General features: G+C 65.6%; 2 protein-coding genes across 6 annotated transcripts; one reads left to right on the top strand and one right to left on the bottom strand.

Annotated features, from left to right (window-relative positions):
- Positions 1-1,423: 1,423 nt before the first annotated feature.
- Positions 1,424-8,722, top strand: EXOC3L2 (exocyst complex component 3 like 2). The gene is made up of 12 exons (XM_075020693.1): positions 1,424-1,653; positions 2,158-2,590; positions 3,260-3,857; positions 4,233-4,347; positions 5,101-5,211; positions 5,521-5,621; positions 6,297-6,404; positions 6,507-6,642; positions 6,841-6,963; positions 7,036-7,191; positions 7,276-7,397; positions 8,285-8,722. The coding sequence occupies exons 2-12, from the start codon at positions 2,161-2,163 to the stop codon at positions 8,541-8,543; spliced, it is 2,259 nt and encodes a 752-aa protein (XP_074876794.1). The 5' UTR covers positions 1,424-1,653; positions 2,158-2,160; the 3' UTR covers positions 8,544-8,722.
- Positions 8,723-12,974: 4,252 nt separating this feature from the next.
- On the bottom strand, positions 12,975-20,043 carry FOSB (FosB proto-oncogene, AP-1 transcription factor subunit). Of its 5 annotated transcripts, none has more exons than XM_075021290.1 (5): positions 19,002-20,043; positions 17,162-17,443; positions 16,941-17,048; positions 15,217-15,406; positions 12,975-15,047 (listed from the first exon to the last, which is right to left on the bottom strand). In XM_075021290.1, the coding sequence occupies exons 1-5, from the start codon at positions 19,125-19,127 to the stop codon at positions 14,956-14,958; spliced, it is 798 nt and encodes a 265-aa protein (XP_074877391.1). In that variant the 5' UTR covers positions 19,128-20,043; the 3' UTR covers positions 12,975-14,955. The 5 variants fall into 5 exon arrangements, with proteins under 5 accessions (XP_074877391.1, XP_074877393.1, XP_074877390.1 ...); XM_075021292.1 differs by having other exon boundaries at positions 15,217-15,375; positions 19,002-20,038; XM_075021289.1 differs by having other exon boundaries at positions 12,975-15,406; positions 19,002-20,037.
- Positions 20,044-21,739: the final 1,696 nt, after the last annotated feature.

Here is a 21,739-nt window from a genome sequence, read left to right as displayed (position 1 = left end):
TGTGGGGTTCCCTGTGTCACTGAGTCCTGTCCTTGTGCCATGATGGGGTTCCCTGTGCCATCGGAGTCCTGTCCCCATGTCATGTCAGTGTCCCCCTGTGCTATTGGGGTCCCATTTCTGTCCCATGCAGTGTCCCATCCCTCTGCCTTCCCTGCATCCCCCTGTGCCATTAGAGTCCTGTCCTTGTGCCATGCTGGGGTCCCCCTGTGCCACTGGGTCCTGTCCCCATGAGATTTGGGGTCCCCTGTGACACTGGGTCCTGTCCCCATGAGATCTGGGGTCCCCTGTGACACTGGGTCCTGTCCCCATGCCATTCCCATGTCCCCCTGTGTCTCTGGGTCTCGTCCCCATGACATGCTGGGGTTCCCTGTGCCATCGGAGTCCTGTCCCCATGACATGTCAGTATCCCTCTGTGCTGTCGGGGTCCCATTTCTCTCCCATGCAGTGTCCCATCCCTCTGCCTTCCCTGTGTCCCCCTGTGCCATTGGAGTCCTGTCCTTGTGCCATGCTGGGGTCCCCCTATGTCACTGGGTCCCATCCCTGTGATGTGTGGGGTCACCTGTGCCACTGGGGTCCTGTCCCCGTGCCATGCCCGTGTCCCCCCGTGCCATTGGGGTCCTGTCCTTGTGCCATGCCGGGGTCCCCCTGTGCCACTGGGGTCCCATTCCCGTGACATGCGGGGTCCCCTGTGTCACTCAGTCCTGTCCCTGTGACATGCGGGGTCCTCCAGTCCCATCAGGGTCCTGCCCTGTTCCATGCCCGTGTCCCCCTGTGTCACTGAGTCCTGTCCCCATGACATGCTGGATGAGACATGCTCTCAGGTGAGAGGGGACAAGGGGCTTGGGGACAGGGTTGGGGGGGAGACATGGGACTTGGGGACATGGGGAAAGGGCATGGGGCTGAGGGACAGGTGAGCACGGGGACATGAGAGTTGGGCATAGGGACGTGGAACATAGGGTTCCCTGTGCCATCGGAGTCCTGTCCCCATGTCACGTCAGTGTCCCCCTGTGCTGTCGGGGTCCTATTTCTGTCCCATGCAGTGTCCCGTCCCTCTGCCATGCCCGTGTCCCCCTGTGCCATCGGGGTCCTGTCCTTGTGCCGTGCCGGGGTCCCCCTGTGCCATGTCAGGTTTGTCCTGTGCTGTGTGGGGTCCTGTCCTGGCGCTCTGTGGTGTCTCCTGTGCCATGGGGGGGGTCTTGTCCTGTCCCATGCCCGTGTCCCCCCATGCCACTGGGGTCCCATCCCTGTGCCATGCCCGTGTCCCCCTGTGCCATCGTGCCCGCGCCACGCAGGGGGTGACCGTTGTGCAAGGTGAGGTCCCCCCTCATCCTCCCCTCGTCCGTCCGTCCGTCCGTCCGTCCCCCCCCCGCCCCATCCCCGGTGACCCAGCGGAACCGGGGCTGACCCTGCCCCGGCGTGGGAGGCCGCACCGGGGAGGCGCTTCCTCAGGAAACCCCCCGGCCGCTGCCCGCCTGGCGTGGCCGCCGCCGCCAACATCGCCCGGTGTCGCCGCCGCGGCACCGCCCGCGTCTGCTGCCGGGGGGGTACGTGTGCCACGAGGGCCCCCCGTCCGCCTACGGGCTACCCACCGGGTTGTGGGGCGCCCACCGGGTTGTGGGGCGCCCACCGTGCACGGGCACGCTCCTGGAAAGGGTGGGCACGCCGGCGGGGTGCACGCTGAGGGGTTTTGCATGCTCGTGGCCGTGCGGGGTGCTCACAGGGGTGTGCGAGGAGGGGCGCGCACCCTCACGGGGTGCGTGGGTGCTCGTGGCGGCGAGGTGGGGGGGGGGGGGGTCGCGCAGAGGGGTTGCGCGGCGCTCACGGGGGTGCGGATGCTCGTGGAGGGTCGTGCAAGCTTGCGGGCTGTGCCCGGAGGGGTTTTGCACGCTCACGAGCGCGTCGGTGCTGGCTGGGCGCGTGCGGAGGGGCGTGCGAGCTGGCAGGGCGTGCGTTAGCTTCGCACGCTCGCGGGCGCTCGCAGGGTGATTTGCACCCTCGCCGGGTTTTGCGCGCCGGCTTGCCCGGTGCAGATGCCCTGTGCCACCCCGGCTGAAGATCCAGGTGCCGTCCTGGATTTTGGGTGGGGGGTCAGGGTGCCACCCCTGGGTCCCGGCTGCCTTTTGGGTGCCAGCCTGGGTGCCCGCTGCTGCCCAGCAGGTCATGCCGCTGCTAAAGAAGACACCCAAGGAGGAGGAGGAGGATGGCGACCCCTTCGCCGCCAACCCCGAGAGCCGCTACCGCCGGCGGGCCACCCTGGAGCGCTTGGTGGGTCTGGCACCCTTCGGCCGTGCCCGCCGCCCCCCGCCCAAAGACGAGGACGGGGACGGTGGCCGGGCACGGCGGCGGTCGGAAGATTTCGGGCTGTTGAGGCGGCTGCCGGGTCGGCGCAAGGCCAGCGTGGAGGCGCTGGCGGAGAGGCCGGTCCCCAAGCGCAGCTCGCTGCTGCGGCTGGCCTTGGGGACGCGGGGACGGCGGGGGTCCGTGGGGGAGCGCCCACCAACGGTGGAGAGCGAGGAGGTGTCCGACGGGGATCAGGATGGCGGGGGACAGCGGCAGGAGGGGCGAGGGAAGGCCAGGGAGCCGCTCTCGGGTGAGAGGGGACGAGGGGCTTGGGGACAGGGTCGGGGCAGGGGGGGGACACGCGGGACTTGGGGACATGGGGAATGGGCATGGGGATGAGGGACAGGTGAGGATGGGGACATAGGACACGGGCATGGGGACGTGGGGATGGGGACGTGGGACGTGTTGGCGTGGGGACATGGGCACGGGGATGGGGACGTGGAACATGTTGGGATGGGGACATGGGCACAGGGATGGGGACATGGGATGTGTTGGCATGGGGACATGGGCACAGGGATGGGGACGTGGGATGTGTTGGCATGGGGACATGGGCACGGGGATGGGGACATGGGATGTGTTGGCATGGGGACATGGGCACGGGGATGGGGACATGGGATGTGTTGGCATGGGGACATGGGCACGGGGATGGGGACGTGGGATGTGTTGGCGTGGGGACATGGGCACGGGGATGGGGACGTGGGATGTGTTGGCATGGGGACATGGGCACGGGGACGTGGGACATGGGGATGGGGACACAGGGATGGGGACACAGGGACGTTAGAGGACATGGGGAACCACGGAACGTGGGGCGTGGGGCCGCAGGGGGCATAGGACACCATGAGATGGGGATGCGTGCCACGGGTGGCCTCGGGTGCCGTCAGAGGCACCCATGGGTGCCCACCCCCCCCCCCTTTAAAAGTGCTGGAGATCCTGGAGCTGATCCAGCGGCGGGAGCTGGTGGCAGCCGACGAGCAGATCATCGCGCTGGAGGCAGAGTGCGTGGCCTCGTCCCCGTCCCCTGTCCCCACGGCCGGGCGGCAAGCGCGGGACGTGGCCCTGCTCTACGAGGCGCTGCTGGCGCAGCTCTGGGCGGTGGTGGGCGAAGCGGTGCCCGCCGGCCGCCCTTACCCTCCCTTGCGCTCGGTGATCCGGGTGCTGGAGCAAGAGGAGGCGGCCGATGGCCGGCACCCACCGGGCACCCCGGGGCGCCCGCGTGCCCTGCGGCGTCGGTGGCAGGAGGCGGTGGGACGGGCGGCGGGAGAGAGGTTGGCGCAGGTGGCCCCCGCCGCCGGGTTGGGGGCGCGGTTGGCGGCGCTGGCGGGTCGGTTGGTGGGCGACCTGGGTGCCGTGCGGTGCCACGTGGCACCCGCTTACCCCCCCGAGTACGGCGCCTTCGGGGTCTACGCCCGTGGGTACCACCGGGCGCTGGCGCAGCAGCTGGGAGCGCTGGCGCAGAGACCCCTCGCCGTGCCCGACCTCTACCTGCTACTCGACTGGCACAGCAACACCTACCCCAGGTGAGACCCCCCCCCGGCACCTGCTGTCACCCGTGGGACCCCACAGCTTCTGCCCCTGCCCCCCCAGCACACTGGGCACCCCAGGCCACCCATGGGACCCTGCAGCATCCACACTCACAGCACAGTGGGCACACTCTGCCACCTGCTGTCACCCGTGGGACCCCCCCCCCCCCCCCAGAACGTTGGGCACCCTGTGGCAACCAGTGTCACCCATGGGACCCCACAGCATCCGAAACCCTGGCATGCTGGGCACCCTTTGCTGCCCATGGGATCCTTTGGCATGCTGGGCACCCCTAGGGCTGTCCACTGGGTGGTGGTGGGTTCTAGGCACCCCACTGCCACCCTGGGTGGGTGCTGAGGTCCCTGTGCCTGCAGGGAGGTGCTGGGGCACCCTGAGGTGGGGGCCCTACTGCAGGCGCAGGCGCTGGGGCCCCTCTTGCCCCCCGAGACTCAGCGCAGCCTCGAGAGCTCCTGCATCGCCGCTGTCAAGGTACGGGCACTGTGATGGGCAAAGGGTGGGACCTGGGACGGGACCATGATGGGCACCAGGGTGGCACTGGGATGGGCACTGGGATGGGCATGTGATGGGCACCGTGGTGGCACTGGGATGGGCACCAGGATGGGCACCAGGGTGGCACTGGGAGTGGCACACAGTGGGCACTGTGGTGGCACTGGAATGGGCACCAGGGTGGCACTGGGAGTGGCACACAGTGGGCACTGTGGTGGCACTGGAATGGGCACCAGGGTGGCACTGGGAGTGGCACACAGTGGGCACCGTGGCGGCACTGGAATGGGCACCAGGATGGGCACCAGGGTGGCACTGGGATGGGCACAGAGTGGGCACCGTGGTGGCACTGGAATGGGCACCAGGATGGGCACCAGGGTGGCACTGGGATGGGCACAGAGTGGGCACTGTGGTGGCACTGGAATGGGCACCACGATGGGCACCAGGGTGGCACTGGGAGTGGCACACAGTGGGCACCGTGGTGGCACTGGAATGGGCACCACGATGGGCACCAGGGTGGCACTGGGATGGGCACACAGTGGGCACTGTGGTGGCACTGGAATGGGCACCAGGGTGGGCACCAGGGTGGCACTGGGATGGGCACAGGGGCACACAGTGGGCACCGTGGTGGCACTGGGACGGGCACAGGGGCTGTCCCGGAGCTGCGGGCTGGCAGGGGACCCTGCACCCCGCTGTCTCCATACCCGCTGTCCCCATGCCCGCTGTGCCCTGTGCCAGGCGAAGGTGGAGGTGGCAGTGGCGCAGGAGCTGCAGCTCAGCGAGGACACATGGGCAGAGGAGGCCTCCAGCCAGGAGCTGCAGGAGGGGCTGGCCACCCGCGTCACTGGGGTACGGGCACGGACACAGCACCCACTGGGCACCTACACCTGAGGGACACCCCCCCACTCTGTCCTCTGGGCTCATCCCCTGGGGACCCAGGGCTCTGCGGGGTGACCCACAGCCCTGTAGGCATGCTGGGGTCACTGGGCACCCCACAGAGACACCAAAGTGCCCGGGTACACCATACAGATGCCAAGGTGCCCCAAGGGGATGGTGGAATTGTTGGTACCCCAGGGGATGCCACGGTGGTGGCCGTGTCCCCGGGGTACAGCGGGGTGGTGGCCGTGCCCCCACCCCCAGCAGTGCCTGTGCCCACAGCTGCTGCGGGCGCACGTGGACCGAGCCCCCCAGATCACCCCTGAGTTTGGCATGGAGATGGCACACAGCCTCCTGGGCGTGCTGGTGGCCTTTTTGCACAGGTGGGCATGGGGAGATGGGGGGACAAAGAGGGGACATGGGGATATGGGGTGTTTGGTCTCTTCTGTCAGGTGGCTGGAGGTAGGATGAGAGGAAATGGCCTCAAGTTGCAGCAAGGGAGGCTTAGGTTGGATATTAGGAAAAATTTCTTTACTGAAAGGGTTGTCAGGTATTGGAACAGGCTGCCCAGGGAAGTGGTTGAGTCACCATCCCTGGAGGTATTCAAAAAGCGACTGGACGGGGTACTTCAGGACCTGGTTTAGTGGGCATGGTTAATGGTTGGACTCGATGATCTTGAAGGTCTTTTCCAACCTAAATGATTCTATGATTCTGTCATTCTATGATATGGGGGGACAAGGGATGGGCATGGGGATGTGGGGGCATGGGGAGACCGGGCATGGATATGGGGACATGGGTACGTCAGGACAGCAGATGAGCACGGGAACACGGGGACATGAGGGGGCAGGAGCTGGGCACGGGGATACAGGGATGTGGTGGGGGGACAGGGGATGGGCACAGGGACGTGGGTGTCATGGGGGGACAGGAGTCACAGGACAGAGCTGGCATGGCCGGGGGGGGCAGAGGGGGCACAGGACGAGTGTGCACCTGGGTGCCAGGTCCCCTGGGTGCCGGGTCCCCAGGGTGCCAGCACGGGTGACCTGTCTGGGTGCCCTCAGTTTCCAGCGGAAGGTGGAGCGGTTCCTAGAGGCCCCCGGCGAAGCCACCCCACCCGACGGTGCCACCGGCCGTGCCATCGCCCTGGTCAACTGCTGTCCTCCCTTCAGGTGAGGGCACCCCAAACACATCCCCCCCTCCTCTTCCCGGGTCCCTCGGGTGCTCGGGATGCTCAGGGTCCCCAGCAGCACCCACTGACATCCCTGCGGCAGGACCTTTGCCGAGCGCCTGGCGCAGTTCGGTCATCCGGAGAGCGAGGAGCCCCGACGGCAGGCCCACGCCGCCCTGGACAAGGTGACCCGGCTTTGCAACCACGTCCTCACCCAACGCCTCTTCGAGGATCTCAAGGTGCCCACGCGGCGCGGGACAGCCCGGGGAGGGGACGGCCAGCGCGGTGCACCGGGGTGCTGGGCAGGGTGCCCATCAGTTGTGCACCGAGCCGGGGGATGCCCACGGGTGCTATGCCCCGGGTGGCCTCCCACCCCACGGGTGCCACCCGTGGGTGCCGGGACAGCTGCCCACCCCAAGCTGCTCCCCCCCCCCCAGCCCTACTTCAACAAGCTGATGAAGCGCAAGTGGCTGACCAGCTCCGACGCTTTCGACACCATCGTGATGCTCATCACCAGCTTCACCCAGAAGCTGCGTCCGCTGCGCCCTGAGCCCTACCAGGTGGGTGCCAGGTTTGAGGCCGCCGGGATCCAACGCCATCACCGGCGGCTTCTGCTGACCCTTGTGCCGCAGGTGCTGGTGAGCGAGGTGCACCGGCGGGTGCTCATCGAGTACGTGCGGCCGCTGCTGCAGGTGCGCTTGGTCTGCACCTCGGCCAAGATGCGCGCCCGGGTGGCCGCCCGCCTTGGGGATGAAGCTCGCCAGCTCCGCGAGCTCTTCAGCCGCCTGGTGAGACTCCGTCCGTCCCCTCCCCGGCACCCTTGGGTGCTTCTCGGGTGGGGGTGACGGCGCTGAGGTCCTCTGCGCCGGCAGGATTCGGCCTCGCCCTGGCTGGATTCGGTGGTGCCGAGGTTGAGGGAGCTGCTGGTGCTGGAGGACACGGCGGCGCTGCAGATGGAGGTGGGCGTCCTGGTGAGGGACTTCCCCGATGTCCGGTGAGTGCTGGCACCCGGCGGAGTGGCAGTGGGGTGGCACGGCCAGGCGGGACACCGTGGCCCCGTGGGGACACGAGTGAGGTGGCATGCGTCCCCATAGGGACAGGAATGGGGTGGCACATGTCCCTGTGGCCACCACAGCAGGATGGCACGGCCAGGCAAGATGCCACCTCCGTGTAGGGACAGGGGCAGGACACGGTGTCCCCATGGGGACCAAAGCAGGGTGACAGGACGCCGCGTCCGTCCTTCCCGGCAGCACCCGCCCCGCTGCCGGTCCCTCCTGGCTGCCCGCCGGGAAGCGGCCGTGGCCTCGCGCCAAGTCCCCTCCCCGTCCCCGAGTCCCCTGGGGAGCCGGTGGCACGCGCGGGCCCGGCAGGATGCCGCCACTTTGGGGGCTTTAAATAGAACCAGCGCTGGCTGCAACTGGTACCAGTTAAACCTGGGACCAGGCTTCGCCCCGGAGCTGGGTCTAACGCCGCACGCCGAAAGTGGGTGCAATGCTGCACCCCAAATCTGGGCGCGTCATGGTGCTCCAAAGCTGGATGTACTGCTGCACCCCAAATCTGGGTGCGTGCCTCTCCCTAGACATGGGTGCATCGCTGCACCCCAAATCTGGGTGCGTGCCTCTCCTTAGACATGGGTGCATCGCTGCACCCCAAATCTGGGTGCGTGCCTCTCTCTAGACATGGGTGCATCGCTGCACCCCAAATCTGGGTGCGTGCCTCTCCTTAGACATGGGTGCATCGCTGCACCCCAAATCTGGGTGCGTGCCTCTCCCTAGACATGGGTGCATCGCTGCACCTCAAATCTGGGCGGCATGCCTCTCCCAGGGGACCAGGGTGCCCAGCAGCGGGTGTCCCCATCCCCTGAGCATCCCCGTCCCGCAGACGGAAGCACGTGGCGGCGGTGCTGGACGTGCGGGGGCTGCGGAGCCAGGCGGCGCGGCAGGAGATCCTGGGGGTGGTACAGGACCTGGAGCAGAACGAGACCGAGCCGGGGCTGCCGCGCCAACGCGCCTTCTTCTCCGAGCTGACCGTGGCCCGCGAGGTGCGATGTCTGCCCTTCCACCTGCCGCGCCTGGCACGTCTCTCCCACCTGCGCCTGCGTCGCCCGCACCCCCAGCGCCCCGGCCAGGCACGGCTCTGAGCACCCACGACCACGGGTGGGTGCGGCGAGGCACCCCCGGAGCTGGGTGCTCACCCCCCGCATCGCCCCGGCCATGCTCGGAGCCCCCCGCAGAGCTGGGGTGGGGTAGGGGGGGCTGTGCTGCCCCAGCTCGGAGCCCGCCCCGGCGCTGTGTATAAATGGTGTGTCAATGCTGTAAATTAACGCCAGAGCCAGTCCTCGTCCTTCGTTCTCGCTCCGGGTCCTCGTGCATGGGGACAGGGGCCATGGGGCCACCATGTGCACAGGGGATGGGGGACACGGGACCATCCCCATGCACAGGGGATTCGGTCATGGCACTGTCCCCATGCACAGAGGATGGGGGACACGGGACCGTCCCCATGCACAAGGGATGGGGGACACAGGACCGTCCCCATGCACAGGGTATGGGGACATGGAGCCATCCCCGTGCAGAGGGGATGGGGGACACGGGACTGTCCTCACGGACAGGGGACGGGGGACATGGCACCGTCCCCATGCACAGGGGATGGGGGACACGGGACCATCCCTGTGCACAGGGGATGGGGGACATGGGACCGTCCCCGTGCACAGGGGATGGGGGACACGGGGCCGTCCCCATGCACAAGGGATGGGGGACACGGGGCCGTCCCCATGCACAGGGGACAGGGGACATGGGACCATCCCCATGCAGAGGGGATGGGGGACACAGCACTGTCCCCATGCACAGGGGATGGGGGACACGGGACTGTCCTCACGGGCAGGGGATGGGGGACATGGCACTGTCCCCGTGCGGGAGCTGGTTCTTCGTGCGAGGCCATGAGAGGCCTCGTCCCGTGGTGACCGCTCCGGGGGGGGGAGGAAGGAAAGGGCCGCCGGTGCCTCGCCGGGAAGCCACTGCGGGGGGGTGGGGGGGACATACACACACAACGGCCCTTCCCGGCATGGGGGGGGACACCCAGCCGGACCCAGCCGGGTGGCAGGGGGTTGGGGACAGCATGGCTCAGCCAAGGGCAGGATCAGGCCCTGGGGGGGGGGGGCTTGGGGGGGAAGCCACCCTGGCCCCACTCCATCCCGCCCCACCCTGCCTCGGCGCCCGGATCTGGCGCCTCATGGGACACCTTGTCCCCCCACCCCCAGCACTGGAAAATGGAGCGGGGGGGACACGATGGGACCAGGATATGGCCACCCCCCCATCCCACTTGCCACCCACCACCCCCAGAGCATCATCACCCACTGCTGCGATGAGCTCGTTGGGTCTCAGCATATCCTGAGGGGAGGGGGGGCGGCCATGGATGAGGCCACCGTGTGCCCCCCTGCTCCCCCCCCCAACCCCCCCCCGTGTCAAAAATAGGCGAGTGCTGGATCCGGCCAGGAAGGAGCAAGAGCTAAAAATAAGTGGCCCCGGCGCAGCCGCGTCGGGAGCGGGGCCAGGGTCACTGTCCCCCGTGCCGTGGGAAGGGGACAGTGGCGGCGGGGGCGGAAGCGGCAGCGCCGGGCAGGAGCGGCGGGAAGGGACAGGGAGACCTGGGGAGGGACAGGGGTGGCCCCCGTGCAGGGATGGGGCATGGAATGTCATGCAATGGGGGGGGGGGGTGGCATGGGGATGTGGGGATAGGGATGTCACCGTGCCCAGATAAATGGGGACAGGGATGGGACCATGACCAGACACATGGGGAGAAGGTCACTGTGTCTGGATGCACGTGAATGGGGATGGGACCACACAGATACATGGGGACATGGATGGGACCATGCAGGGACACATGGGGATGGATCCCACCTTGTAGGGACACACGGGGACAGGGATGGGACCACACAGGGACACATGGGGATGGATCCCACCTTGTAGGGACACATGGGGACAGGGATGGTAGCGTATAGATACATGGGGACAGGGACCCTCATTGTCCCCACAGTCCCTGAGTGCATGGGGGGGGATGACACCCACCCCAGGGTGTGCCCAGCACGGTTTGGTGTGTCCTGGCGTGTCCTGGTGTCTTCCATGTGCCAGCCCCGGCATGAATCACCAGGCGCCTGACGTCAAGGCCTTGGTGGAAGGAAGGAAACCACCCCCCCGGCAGCACGGCTGGGGTGTCAGGGGGACCCCCCCCCAATGCAACATGCTGATACAGCCCCTCCCAGCACCCAGATGGGCAGAGGACCCCCCAGACTGGACAAGGACTCCCTCAGACTGGGCAAGGACAACCCAAAGTGCTCAAGGACCCCCCCCAGACTGAACAGGCATCCCCTGAACTGGTCAAGGACCCCTTGCAAATTGAGCAGTGTACCCCCAAACTGGGCACAGACGACCCCCCCAAACTGGGAATGGACCACCCAGACTGGGCAAGGACCCCCCAAACTGGACACAGACACCCTGCCAAGCTGAGTAATACACCCCCCAAACCGGGAACAGATCCCCAAACTGGGAAAAGACCCCCAAACTGGGCACAGACACCCTGCCAGCTGGGCACAGACACCCTCCTAGCTGGGTAATACTCACCCCAAACTGGGAAGAGATCCCCCAAACTGGGCAAGGACCCCCCAGACTGGGAACAGACACCCCCAAACAGGGCACAGACACCCTCCCAGCTGGGTAATACACCCCCCAAACTGGGAATGGACCACCCAAACTGGGCGAGAACCCTCCCAAACTGGGCACAGACACCCTCCCAGCTGGGTAATACACCCCCCAAACTGGGCAAGGACCTCCCCAAACTGGGCACAGACACCCTCCCAGCTGGATGATACACCCCCTAAACTGGGAACATGCCCCACAAACTGGGCTTGGACCCTTCCAGACTGGGCACAGACACCCCCCAAACTGGGAATGGACCACCCAAATTGGGCTCAGACTCTCCCAAACTGGGCACAGACCCTCCCAGCTGGGCACAGACCCACCAAACTGGGCACAGACACCCTCCCAGCTGGGTAATACACCCCCAAAATGGGAACATACCCCACAAACTGGGCAAGGACTACCCCAAACTGGGCACAGACACCCTCCCAGCTGGGTAATACACCCCCCAAACTGGGAATGGACCACCCAAACTGGGCGAGAACCCTCCCAAACTGGGCACAGACACCCTCCCAGCTGGGTAATACACCCCCCAAACTGGGCAAGGACCTCCCCAAACTGGGCACAGACACCCTCCCAGCTGGATGATACACCCCCTAAACTGGGAACATGCCCCACAAACTGGGCTTGGACCCTTCCAGACTGGGCACAGACACCCCCCAAACTGGGAATGGACCACCCAAATTGGGCTCAGACCCTCCCAAACTGGGCACAGACCCTCCCAGCTGGGCACAGACCCACCAAACTGGGCACAGACACCCTCCCAGCTGGGTAATACACCCCCAAAATGGGAACATACCCCACAAACTGGGCAAGGACTACCCCAAACTGGGCACAGACACCCTCCCAGCTGGATGATACACCCCCTAAACTGGAAACAGGCCCCACAAACTGGGCTCAGACCCTCCCAGACTGGGCACAGACACCCCCCAAACTGGGAAAAGACCACCCAAACTGGACGAGGACCCTCCCAAACTAGGCACAGACCCCCCAAACTGGGCACAGACACCCTCCCAGATGGGTAATACACCCCCCAAACTGGGAATGGACCACCCAAACTGGGCTCAGACCCTCCCAAACTGGGCACAGACCCCCCAAACTGGGCACAGACACCCTCCCAGCTGGGTAATACACCCCCCAAAATGGGAACGGACCCCCCAAACTGGGCAAGCCCCCCCTCCTCGTCCCGGTCTCTTGGTGCTGCCTCCCCCTGGCGCTCACCCGCGGGACTGCAGGCACCGGGGGCGGGGCTTGAGCGGTGGGGGCGGGGCTTGGAGAGGTGTGGCCCTTCATAACCGTGGCTACAAGGCCCGCCCATCTTTACAGTTGATTAGCAGGCAAGTGGGCCAATGGGGAGACATCCCCCAAAAGCTCCAGGTCCCCAGGCATCTCTGACCCATGGGCTCCTTGTCCCCGCGGCTCCACGTCTCCCTGAAGCTCCCTGACCCGCAGGCTCCATGTCCCCAGGGATGTTCATGTCCTCAGGAATCACAGAACGGTTTGGGTTGGAAGGGTCCTTAAAGACCATCTAGCCCCAACCCCCCTGCCACGGGCAGGGACACCTTCCACTAGACCAGGTTGCTCCAAGCCCCATCCAACCTGGCCTTGAACACTGCCAGGGATGGGGCAGCCACAACCTCTCTGGGCAACCTGTTCCTTGGCTTCATCACCTTGGTGCTCCCTGTCCCTCCCTTTGCCCCCAAGGACCCACAACCTTTGGCCCATGTCCCCAAGGACACCGTGGACATGTTCTCCTCAACCCACAGCCGCCACGTCCCCAGAGGATCCCCAATCCATTTTCTCCACAAGAATCCCTCGGTGGCCATAGGTCCCCTTAAGGTGCCACCCTTCTGGCAGGAAAGAAGAGACATAGGGCCGATCTGAAGCTGCTTTATTGGCCACGTTAGGATGGGTTGAGCGCGGACACGGGGGCTAAGCTGGCCCCAGAACAGTCACAAATACAGCACAGGCAATAATAATAATAATAATAACAACAATAATAATAATAATAATAAAAAATTAAACATCTCCTGGGGGCTGGCAGCCCCACGCAACAAAAATATATATATATATAATATAGAGAGAGGACAGAGTCAACGCACTGGCGAAGCTTGGTCACAAGAGAGGGACGGCGCAGGGTTGGGGACACCGGAGCCACCAGTGGGACCCGTGCAGGCAGGGTGGATGGGGCAGAGCCGTTCACAGTTGGGTGGGGGACAAGCGGGATGGGAATCCACCCAACATTGTGGGTGCTGGAGAGGTGACCTGGAGGCCCAGCATCAGCAGTGGGGCTGGGACACCCAAGGGGGATGGGGACATGGAGTGTGGACACCATAGAGGGGGTGGAGACAACACATAGACACCCCCCCCACCCCCAGCATGATGGAGATTTGGCAGGGGCACCTCTAAGGTGATGGAGAAGCTGCAAGAATCCCCATAGGATGGTGGAGATGCAGCATGGGCACCTCCAGGGTGATGGAGATGCTGCAAAGACCCCCCTAGGGCAATTGGGGACACAGCAGAGACATCTCCAGGGTGATGGAGATGCTGCAAGGACCCCATAGCATGGTGCAGCTGTGGCACAGACACCTCTAAGGTGATGAAGGTGCCACAGGGACTATCCAAGGGAGATGGAGATGCAGCATGGACACCTCTAGGGTGAAGGACATGCCACATAGATCCCCCCTCAGGATGATGGAGATGACAGACATCTCCAGTCTAGCAGAAATGACACAGGGACCTTTCTGGAGTGAGGGAGATACAGCATGGTCATCTCCAAAGTGATGGAGATGGCACAGGGACTCCCCTCAGGACTATAGAGATCAGGCACAGACACCTCTAAGGTATCATAGATGCCACAGGGATCTTCCTGGGGTGACTGAGATCGGGCATGGACATCTCCAGAGTGAAGGAGATGCTGCATGAATCCCCATGGAATGATGGGGATCAGGGACGGACACCTCTCAGATGATGGAGACACCACAGGGACATTCCCAGGGTGGTGGAAATCAGGCATGGACATCTCCAAAGGGATGGAGATGCTGCATGAATCCCCATGGAATGATGGGGATCAGGGACGGACACCTCTAAGGTGATGGAAACACCACAGGGACATTCCCAGGGTGGTGGAAATCAGGCATGGACATCTCCAGAGTGAAGGAGATGGTGGAAATCAGGCATGGACATCTCCAGAGTGAAGGAGATGCTGCATGAATCCCCATGGAATGATGGGGATCAGGGACAAAACACCTCTAAGGTGATGGAAACACCACAGGGACATTCCCAGGGTGATGGAAATCAGGCATGGACATCTCCAAAGGGATGGAGATGCTGCATGAATCCCCATGGAATGATGGGGATCAGGGACAAAACACCTCTAAGGTGATGGAAACACCACAGGGACATTCCCAGGGTGATGGAAATCAGGCATGGACATCTCCAAAGGGATGGAGATGCTGCGCAAAACCTCATGGGGTGGTGTGGATCAGGCACAGACACCTCTAAGGCAATGGAGATGACAAAGGGACCTCCCCGGGTGGTGGAAATTGGGCAGGAACATCTCCAAAGGGATGGAGATGCTGCATGAACCCCCATGAGATGATGGGGATTGGGGAAAGACACCTCTAAAGCAGCCGGGACGCCGCAGGAACGATGGAGACACATCACGGACACCTCCAACACACCAGCCCCATCACTGACACCTCACATTCAGGCGCCAAAGCTGCCCTTCAGCCTCACCAACACCCCAACCCCTGGGCCAACCAATCAAAAAAAAAAAAAAAGGTGGGGGGAGGGAAGCCAAAAACCACAAAAAACACCACCCGGGGAGGGAGGAGGTGCCCATTTTTGGGGGGACCCCGTTCACAACGCGAGGAGCGAGGGAGAATTCAAGGAGTCCGAGGACTGGTCGCTGCTGCTGCTCCGCTGATGCGAGGCTCCGCAGGTGGTTCCCTCTGGGTGGGTGAACACAAACGAAGACGTATAGGATGGGTTAGGTGGCCCTGAGGGGACCCCGGGCGCGAAGCAGCAGCTGGGGAAGGGGCCCTGGGCGCTCGGCTGGAACGGACCCGGGGGTAGGAAGGCGACGGTCCCCGCCGGCTCTTCCTTGCCCAGGGTGCTCACCTCGGCGGGGCCGGCACCCAAGGAGCCGACATCCTCGAAGGGGAGCTTGCAGGCAGGGGCATGGGCCACCAGGACGAACTCCAGCCGTTCCTTCTCCTTCTGCAGCTCGGCGATCTCCGACTCCAGCTCGGCTTTCTCCTCCTCCAACTGGTCCGTTTCCTGAAGTGGCAGTGGGGTGGGGTGAGATGGGCTGCGGGGGATGCCACTGTCCATCTGTCCATCCCCCCCCCAACCCAAGCCCTGGGACATCCTGGCCTCCAGGATGGGGTCGTTCCTCCCTCCAGCATCGCTGGCTGCCTATACATCCCCCTCCGATGTCCCCTGCTCATGGGGACAGCACCACCCCCTCCAGCATCCCCAGATCTCCACCTGTCCCCCTCTAACACCCCTTGCTCATGAGGACAGCATTGTCCCCCTCCAGCATCCCTGGGTGTCCACCTGTCCCCCTCCCATGTCCCCCTGCTCCCAGGGATGGCATCCTCCTCCAGCATCACTGTGTGCTCTCCCACCATGTCCCCCTCCGATGTCCCCCTGCTCCCAGGGATGGCATCCTCCTCCAGCATCACTGTGTGCTCTCCCACCATGTCCCCTGCTCCTGGGGATGGCATTGTCCCCTTCAGACATCCCTGGGCATCACTCTGTCCCCTCTGATGTCCCCAGGATCTGGACATTAAGCTGTCCTCCTCTGCCATTCCCAGCTGCCAGGAGTGGTCCCCTTCTCTGATGTCCCTGGTTCTTGGGACATATCATCCCCCCTCCAACATCCCTGGGCATCAGTCTGTCCCCTTTGATGTCCCCAGCTCCCAAGGACAGTCTTGGTCATCTGTAATGTCATCATCCCCAGGGATCAGGCTGTCCCCCTCCAAAGTTCCCAGCTCCTGGGAACACTGACGCCTCCCTCCAAGGTCCCTGGCTCCCTGAGATCTGCACCCATAGGGAAACTGGCCTGTCCCTCTCTGATGTCCCCAGCTCCCCTGTCCCTCTCTGATGTCCCCAGCTCCCAGGGACATCACTGTCCCCTTCCAGTGTCCCTTGATCCTGGGGACACTGTTGTCCCCATTCAAGATACCCAGCTCTTCAGGGCAGGCACCTATAGGCATCCATCTGTCCCTTCCAATACAGCCAGGTCCTGGGGATATCAATCTCTCTGGTGTCCCTTGGTTTTGGGGACAGCACTGTCCCCCTCTAGTGTCCCCAGGTCCCTGGAATCAGGGTCTTCAGGCATCAGCCTGTCCCCCTGTGATGTCCCCAGCTCTGAGAGCATCATCATCATCACCCCTTTCCAGTGCCCCTTGGTCCTGGGGACACCACAATCCCCATCTAATGACCAGCTCCCCATGATCTGCATCTGTGGGCATCACTCTGTCCCACTCAAATACATCAAATTCCTGGGGACATTCTCAGCCCCTTTGTGTCTCTTGGCCCTGGGGACACCACTTTCCCCATCTAGTGTCCCCATTTGCTCCTATAGGCATCAACCTGTCCCCTTCCAACAAGCCCAAGTCAACCATCTCCTTCCAAAGTCCCCATGACCTGGGGACACCACTATCCCCAGATGTCCCTGGAGACCTGCCCCCATAGACATCAACCCATCTCCCCCGTGATGTCCTCAGCCATTGGGGACATTGCCATCCCTCCACCATCCCAGGGAGCCACCACTGCCTCCCCCAGACACACCCAGCTGTGGTGACACTGCCAACCCCAGTGTGTCCCAAAGCACTCACCGCCTGCAGCCGATCCGTCAGCTCCCGGCGCCGGTTACGGCACTTGGCTGCTGCCAACTTGTTCCTCTCCCGCCGCACCCGGCGCTTCTCCTCCTCCTCTGGCGTCAGCTGCCAGAGGGACAAGACCATTAGCCAGCTGCCACCCATGTCCCCAGGGTCCCACCACCCTCTGGGTCACCCCCCCACCCCCCACCCACTCAGGGGATAGGGACGCCACTCACCGTCTCCTCGCGGCTGCGCCGGGGACGGGCACGAGCAGGACGTGCCGGCGGTGCTGCCGGCCCTGTGGCAAAGGCACCCATGCCCGGCGTAGAGTAGCTGGGTCCTGGGAGGTCATAGGGATCGACGGGAGGGGGGTGCGCCATGGGTGCCCCTGGGGGCTGCGACTGGGCTACCGAGGAGATGAGGGTGGGCTGCACCAGCCACTGCAGGTCCTGGCTGGTGGTGATGGCCGTCACCGTGGGCACGAAGGAGCCGGGCATGTCCCCCAGGCCGCTGCACTCCTGTGGAGATGGTGGGTGGGGGGTTAGACCCTGCCTGACAGCACCTATGGCACTGCCACCCTCCTACTCTGCACCACGGCCTCGTGCCCCTGGCACCGACGTGCAATGCCCTCATGTCCCCAGCAGTGACACGCAAGAGCCCCCCAGCACTGATGCACAATACCCTTGTGTCCCTGGCACCAACGTGGTGCAAGAGCTCCCTGGCACCGATGCACAACGATCCCTGACCTGCAAAAGTTCCCTGGCACTGATGCACAACGCCCTCATGCCCCTGGCACCGATGTACAAATACTTCCTGGCACCGACGTGCAAGAGCTCCCCAGCACCGAGGTGTGACGCCCTTGTGCCCCTGACACCAACATGCCATATGCCCTCAGGTCCCTGGCACAGATGTGCAAGCCCTTTCAGGCACCAACACACGACGCCCTCGTGCCTCTGGCACCCACGTGCAAGACCTCCCTGGCACCACGGTGCAATGACCTTGTGCCCCCAGCACAGACGTGCAAGAGCATCCTAACACCCGTGCACGACACCCTCGTGCCCCTGGCACCCATATGCAAGGCTCCCTGTCCCCCACCAGCAATGTGCAAGAGCCCCCCCAGCCCTGATGCACGAGGCCCTTGTGCCTCTGGCACTGTTGCATGAGGCCTCCAGCACTTGTGCACCAATGTGCAACCCCCACACCCCCCCAGGCCTTGCACACGAGGGGCCCCAGCACTCAGCTGAGGGTGCCCCTGTCCCCCCCCCAGGGGTACCCCTTCTGCCTCCAAGCTGTTTGCAGCTGGCAGCACCCCCCATTCACTGCACCACGACACCCCCCCCAGCTTTGCACCAGGACCTCACACATTACTGGCGCACCCCAAAGTCGTTTGGGGGGGGTGGGGGGTCTGAGGGCACCCCCCGAAAATCGCACCAGGACCCAACTCCCACATGGAGGGGGGGGGGGCAGGCCCTGAGCCCCCCTCCTCCCCTTTTCCCGTTTGCAGCGGGACCCGGTGTATGTGTGGGCGGGGGTGTGTTGCACCGGGAGGGGCGGGATGCATCGCTCCCCCACCCCCAGATTCCCACGGTGGGGGAGGACCTGCACCGACCACGAACCGGCTAACCCCGGGTTGCACCGAGACCCGAATGGGAGGGGGTGCACTGAACACCCCCCCCCCCCGCCCCCCAGGTTGCACCAGGACCCGGCGGGGTCGGGGGTGGCAAATACACCGACTCCCTCCCAGTTCACGCGTGGGACGAGCCCGATCCGCAGCAGCGCGCCAGCGCCGGCGGGGGGGGGGGTGGGGGCGTGGCCTATCCGCGCGGTGGGCGTGGCCGCGCGGTGAGGGGGCGTCTCCCGCCCCCTTAGCAACAGGGGGGGGCGGCCCTCCGGCGTTCCAAAATAAACCCGCGCGCCGCCGTACGTGCGCCGCGTCATCACGGAGGGTTCCAACGCGTCACGCGTTTACGCACGACCCCGCCCCCTTGGCGCCACTCTTTCCCGCCCCCCCCCCCCGCCACCCCCCCCCTCTCCTCCCTCCCCTTTGGCGGCCCGGTGCCGAGAGAAGCTTCTCACCTGCGCGGCCGCCGCCGCCGCCGGGCTCCCGAAGGAATCGACCGAAGAGAGGTACTGGGATTCGGCGGAGGGAGAGGAACTGCAGCGGGAACCCGAGTCGTAGTCACCGGGGAAACCTTGGTACATGGCCCCGGGGGCGCGGGGGCCGCCCCGCCACGCCAAGGCTGCGGGGTCAGGCTACCGGCATCCCGGTTTAGCGAGCGATCTCTCCCACCCCACCCGTGTCCCCCCCCCCGCACCCGCTTCTCTCTTCCCCTCGCCGGTTTGGGGTGACGGTTTCGGCGGTCGGGGGAGGCTCTCGGTGCAAGGGTCCCGCTCCTGTCTACCGTCCCGCGGGAAATGCCGGTGAGCGGCTACAAGCCCCGGTGCGCTCGTCCCAGGCTCCCGTTCGCCGGTGCAAAGTCTCGGTGCGCCTCTACAAGCTCCCGTGCATCCGTGGCAGGCGCCGGCTCGCCAGACCAAAGTCCCGGTGCAGCCGTCCCAGGCTCCGGTTCGCTGCTACGAGCCCCGGTGTATCCGTCCCAGGCTGCAGTTCTCCGGTACAAAGCCCCGGTGCACCGCTACGAGCCCCGGTGCATCCGTCCCAGGCTCCGGTTCTCCGGTGCAAAGTCCCGGTTCGCCGCTATAAGCCCCGGTATATCCGTTCCCAGGCTCCGGTTCTCCGGTGCAAAGTCCCGGTTCGCCGCTATAAGCCTCGGTAAATCCGTTCCCAGGCTCCGGTTCAGCCGCTACCAGCCCCGGTACATCCACTCCCCAGCTCCGCCGGTGCAAAGTGCCGGTGACGCTCCCGCCGCTTCCCCCGGTCTCCGCTTTTTATGAATGAACCGCTCACCGCCGCGCCGCCGCTTTATACGGCGGCGTCCCGCCCCCTGCGCTGACGTCACGCCCGCCGCCGCCGCCGCTCCGGGACCCCCGGGACCCCCCCGACACCGCCGCCGCCGTTGCCGCCGCTGTTCTGCGGCCCTGGGAGCCGCCGCCGCCGTTAAGAGGCTCCGCGGCGGGCGGGGAACGGGGGGGATCCCTCGCTCCGCCCCTCCGGAGTTCCTGTGACGCAATTAGCCATATATGGGCTTGTCTCAGAGTGTTTGTTTGGTATCCTAGCAATGACGTCACAGGGAATCCCTTCGCCGCCGCCGCCGCCGCCGAAACGCGTATTAATAGAAACGGGCGCCGCGGTTCTAGAAACGGCCTGAACCGTCCGGGGCGACGGCCCCGCACCCCCGGTAACCCCCTCGGTAGCCCCCCCCGGACCCCCCCCCCAACCCTGTCATTCCCCCCCCCCCCCGGTAATGCCCCCCCCGGGACACCCCCCACCCCCAATAACACCCCTCCCCGGGACCCCCTTCCCACGCGGTGACACCCCCCCCCCCTCCGGTGAGCTCTCGGTATCCTTTTTCCCCTCCCCGGTAACCTGTCCCCGGTGCTCCTTCCCCACCCGGTGACCCCTCCCGTAACCCCCGCCCCGGGATTCCCCCCACCCCCGCCCCAGCACGTGGTGCCGCGGCCCAAAGGACCGTCAGGGAGTGGGGGTGTCCCGGTAGCGGGGGGAGGATGGGGACCGGACTGCAGGAACGCGGTACCGGGGCAATGGGAAACGCTCCCCGGGGTGTTACTGGTATCGGACTGCACAGCACCGGGAGGGGGCCGGTATGGGGGGTCCCGGTACCGGGGCAATGGGTATTTTCCCTAGGGGCGTTACCGGTACCGGGCTGCAGAGCACCGGGGGGTTCCGGTACCGGGGCAACGGGACCCCCTCCACCTCCAGTACGCCACCGGGGCTGGGCTACAGAGCACCGCGGCGCCTCCGGGTGGTGGGTTCCCGGTACCGGGGTGCAGGGACGACCGTCCCCATTCCCCGCACTCCCGGGACGGGCACGGGAGGGGGACAGTCCGGGTATAGGGGTGCCGGCAATCAGAGCCCCCCGGGGGGAGCCCGGTTCCTTTACAAGCTGATGTCACCGGCGGGAACGGGCGCTGAGTCACGGCGGGGCCACGGCGACCGGGGGGGCGGCGGGCAGTTCTCACGCCTCTTCATTCATTCATTCATTCACTCATTCACACCCCGGGTCTTTCATTCATGCCCCGCCCCCAGCTCGGGGGGGCTGGACCGCGGGGGGTCGCAGCCCCGTTGTCCCCGCCCCCACCCCCGCTGCCCCAAGGCCCTGGGTGTCCCCGGTCCTGGTGCTTCCCGGTGTCCCCGGCCCTGGGTGACATCCCGGTGTCCCCGGCCCCGGCCCCGGTGCTTTTGGTCACGGGTCTCCCCGGTGCCCCGGCGCGGTGCTCCCGCTGCTGGACGGCCGCAGCCCTGGGGTCCCCGCCGGGCTCTCCCCAGTGTCCCCGGATCCGGAGTCCCGGTGCCGGTGCCCCAGCCGGGCTCTCTCCCCTGTCTGGGCTCCGGTGTCCGGGCCCCGGTCGGGATCTCCCCGGTGTCCCGGCGCCGGGGGTCCTGGTGTCCCGGCTGGGCTCGCCCCGGGACTCCCGGTCGGGCTTTCCCCGGGGTCCCGACCCTGGGAGTGTTGGTGCCCCGGCTGGGCTCGCCCCGGCGTCCGGGCCCCGGGACTCCCGGACGGGCTCTCCCCGGTGTCCCGGCCCCGGTGTCCCGGCCCCGGTGTCCCGGCCGGGCTCTCCCCGGCGTCTCAGTCCTGGGGTCCCGGCCGGGCTCTCCCCGGTGTTCCGGTACCGGGGTCCCGACCGGGCTGTCCCGGTGTCCCCGTCCCGTCCCGTCCCCACGTGCCGCC

This window comes from Buteo buteo, chromosome Z, assembly GCF_964188355.1.
Source record: "Buteo buteo chromosome Z, bButBut1.hap1.1, whole genome shotgun sequence".
Lineage (NCBI taxonomy): Eukaryota > Metazoa > Chordata > Aves > Accipitriformes > Accipitridae > Buteo > Buteo buteo.
This window is presented reverse-complemented; position numbering and strand designations above follow the sequence as displayed.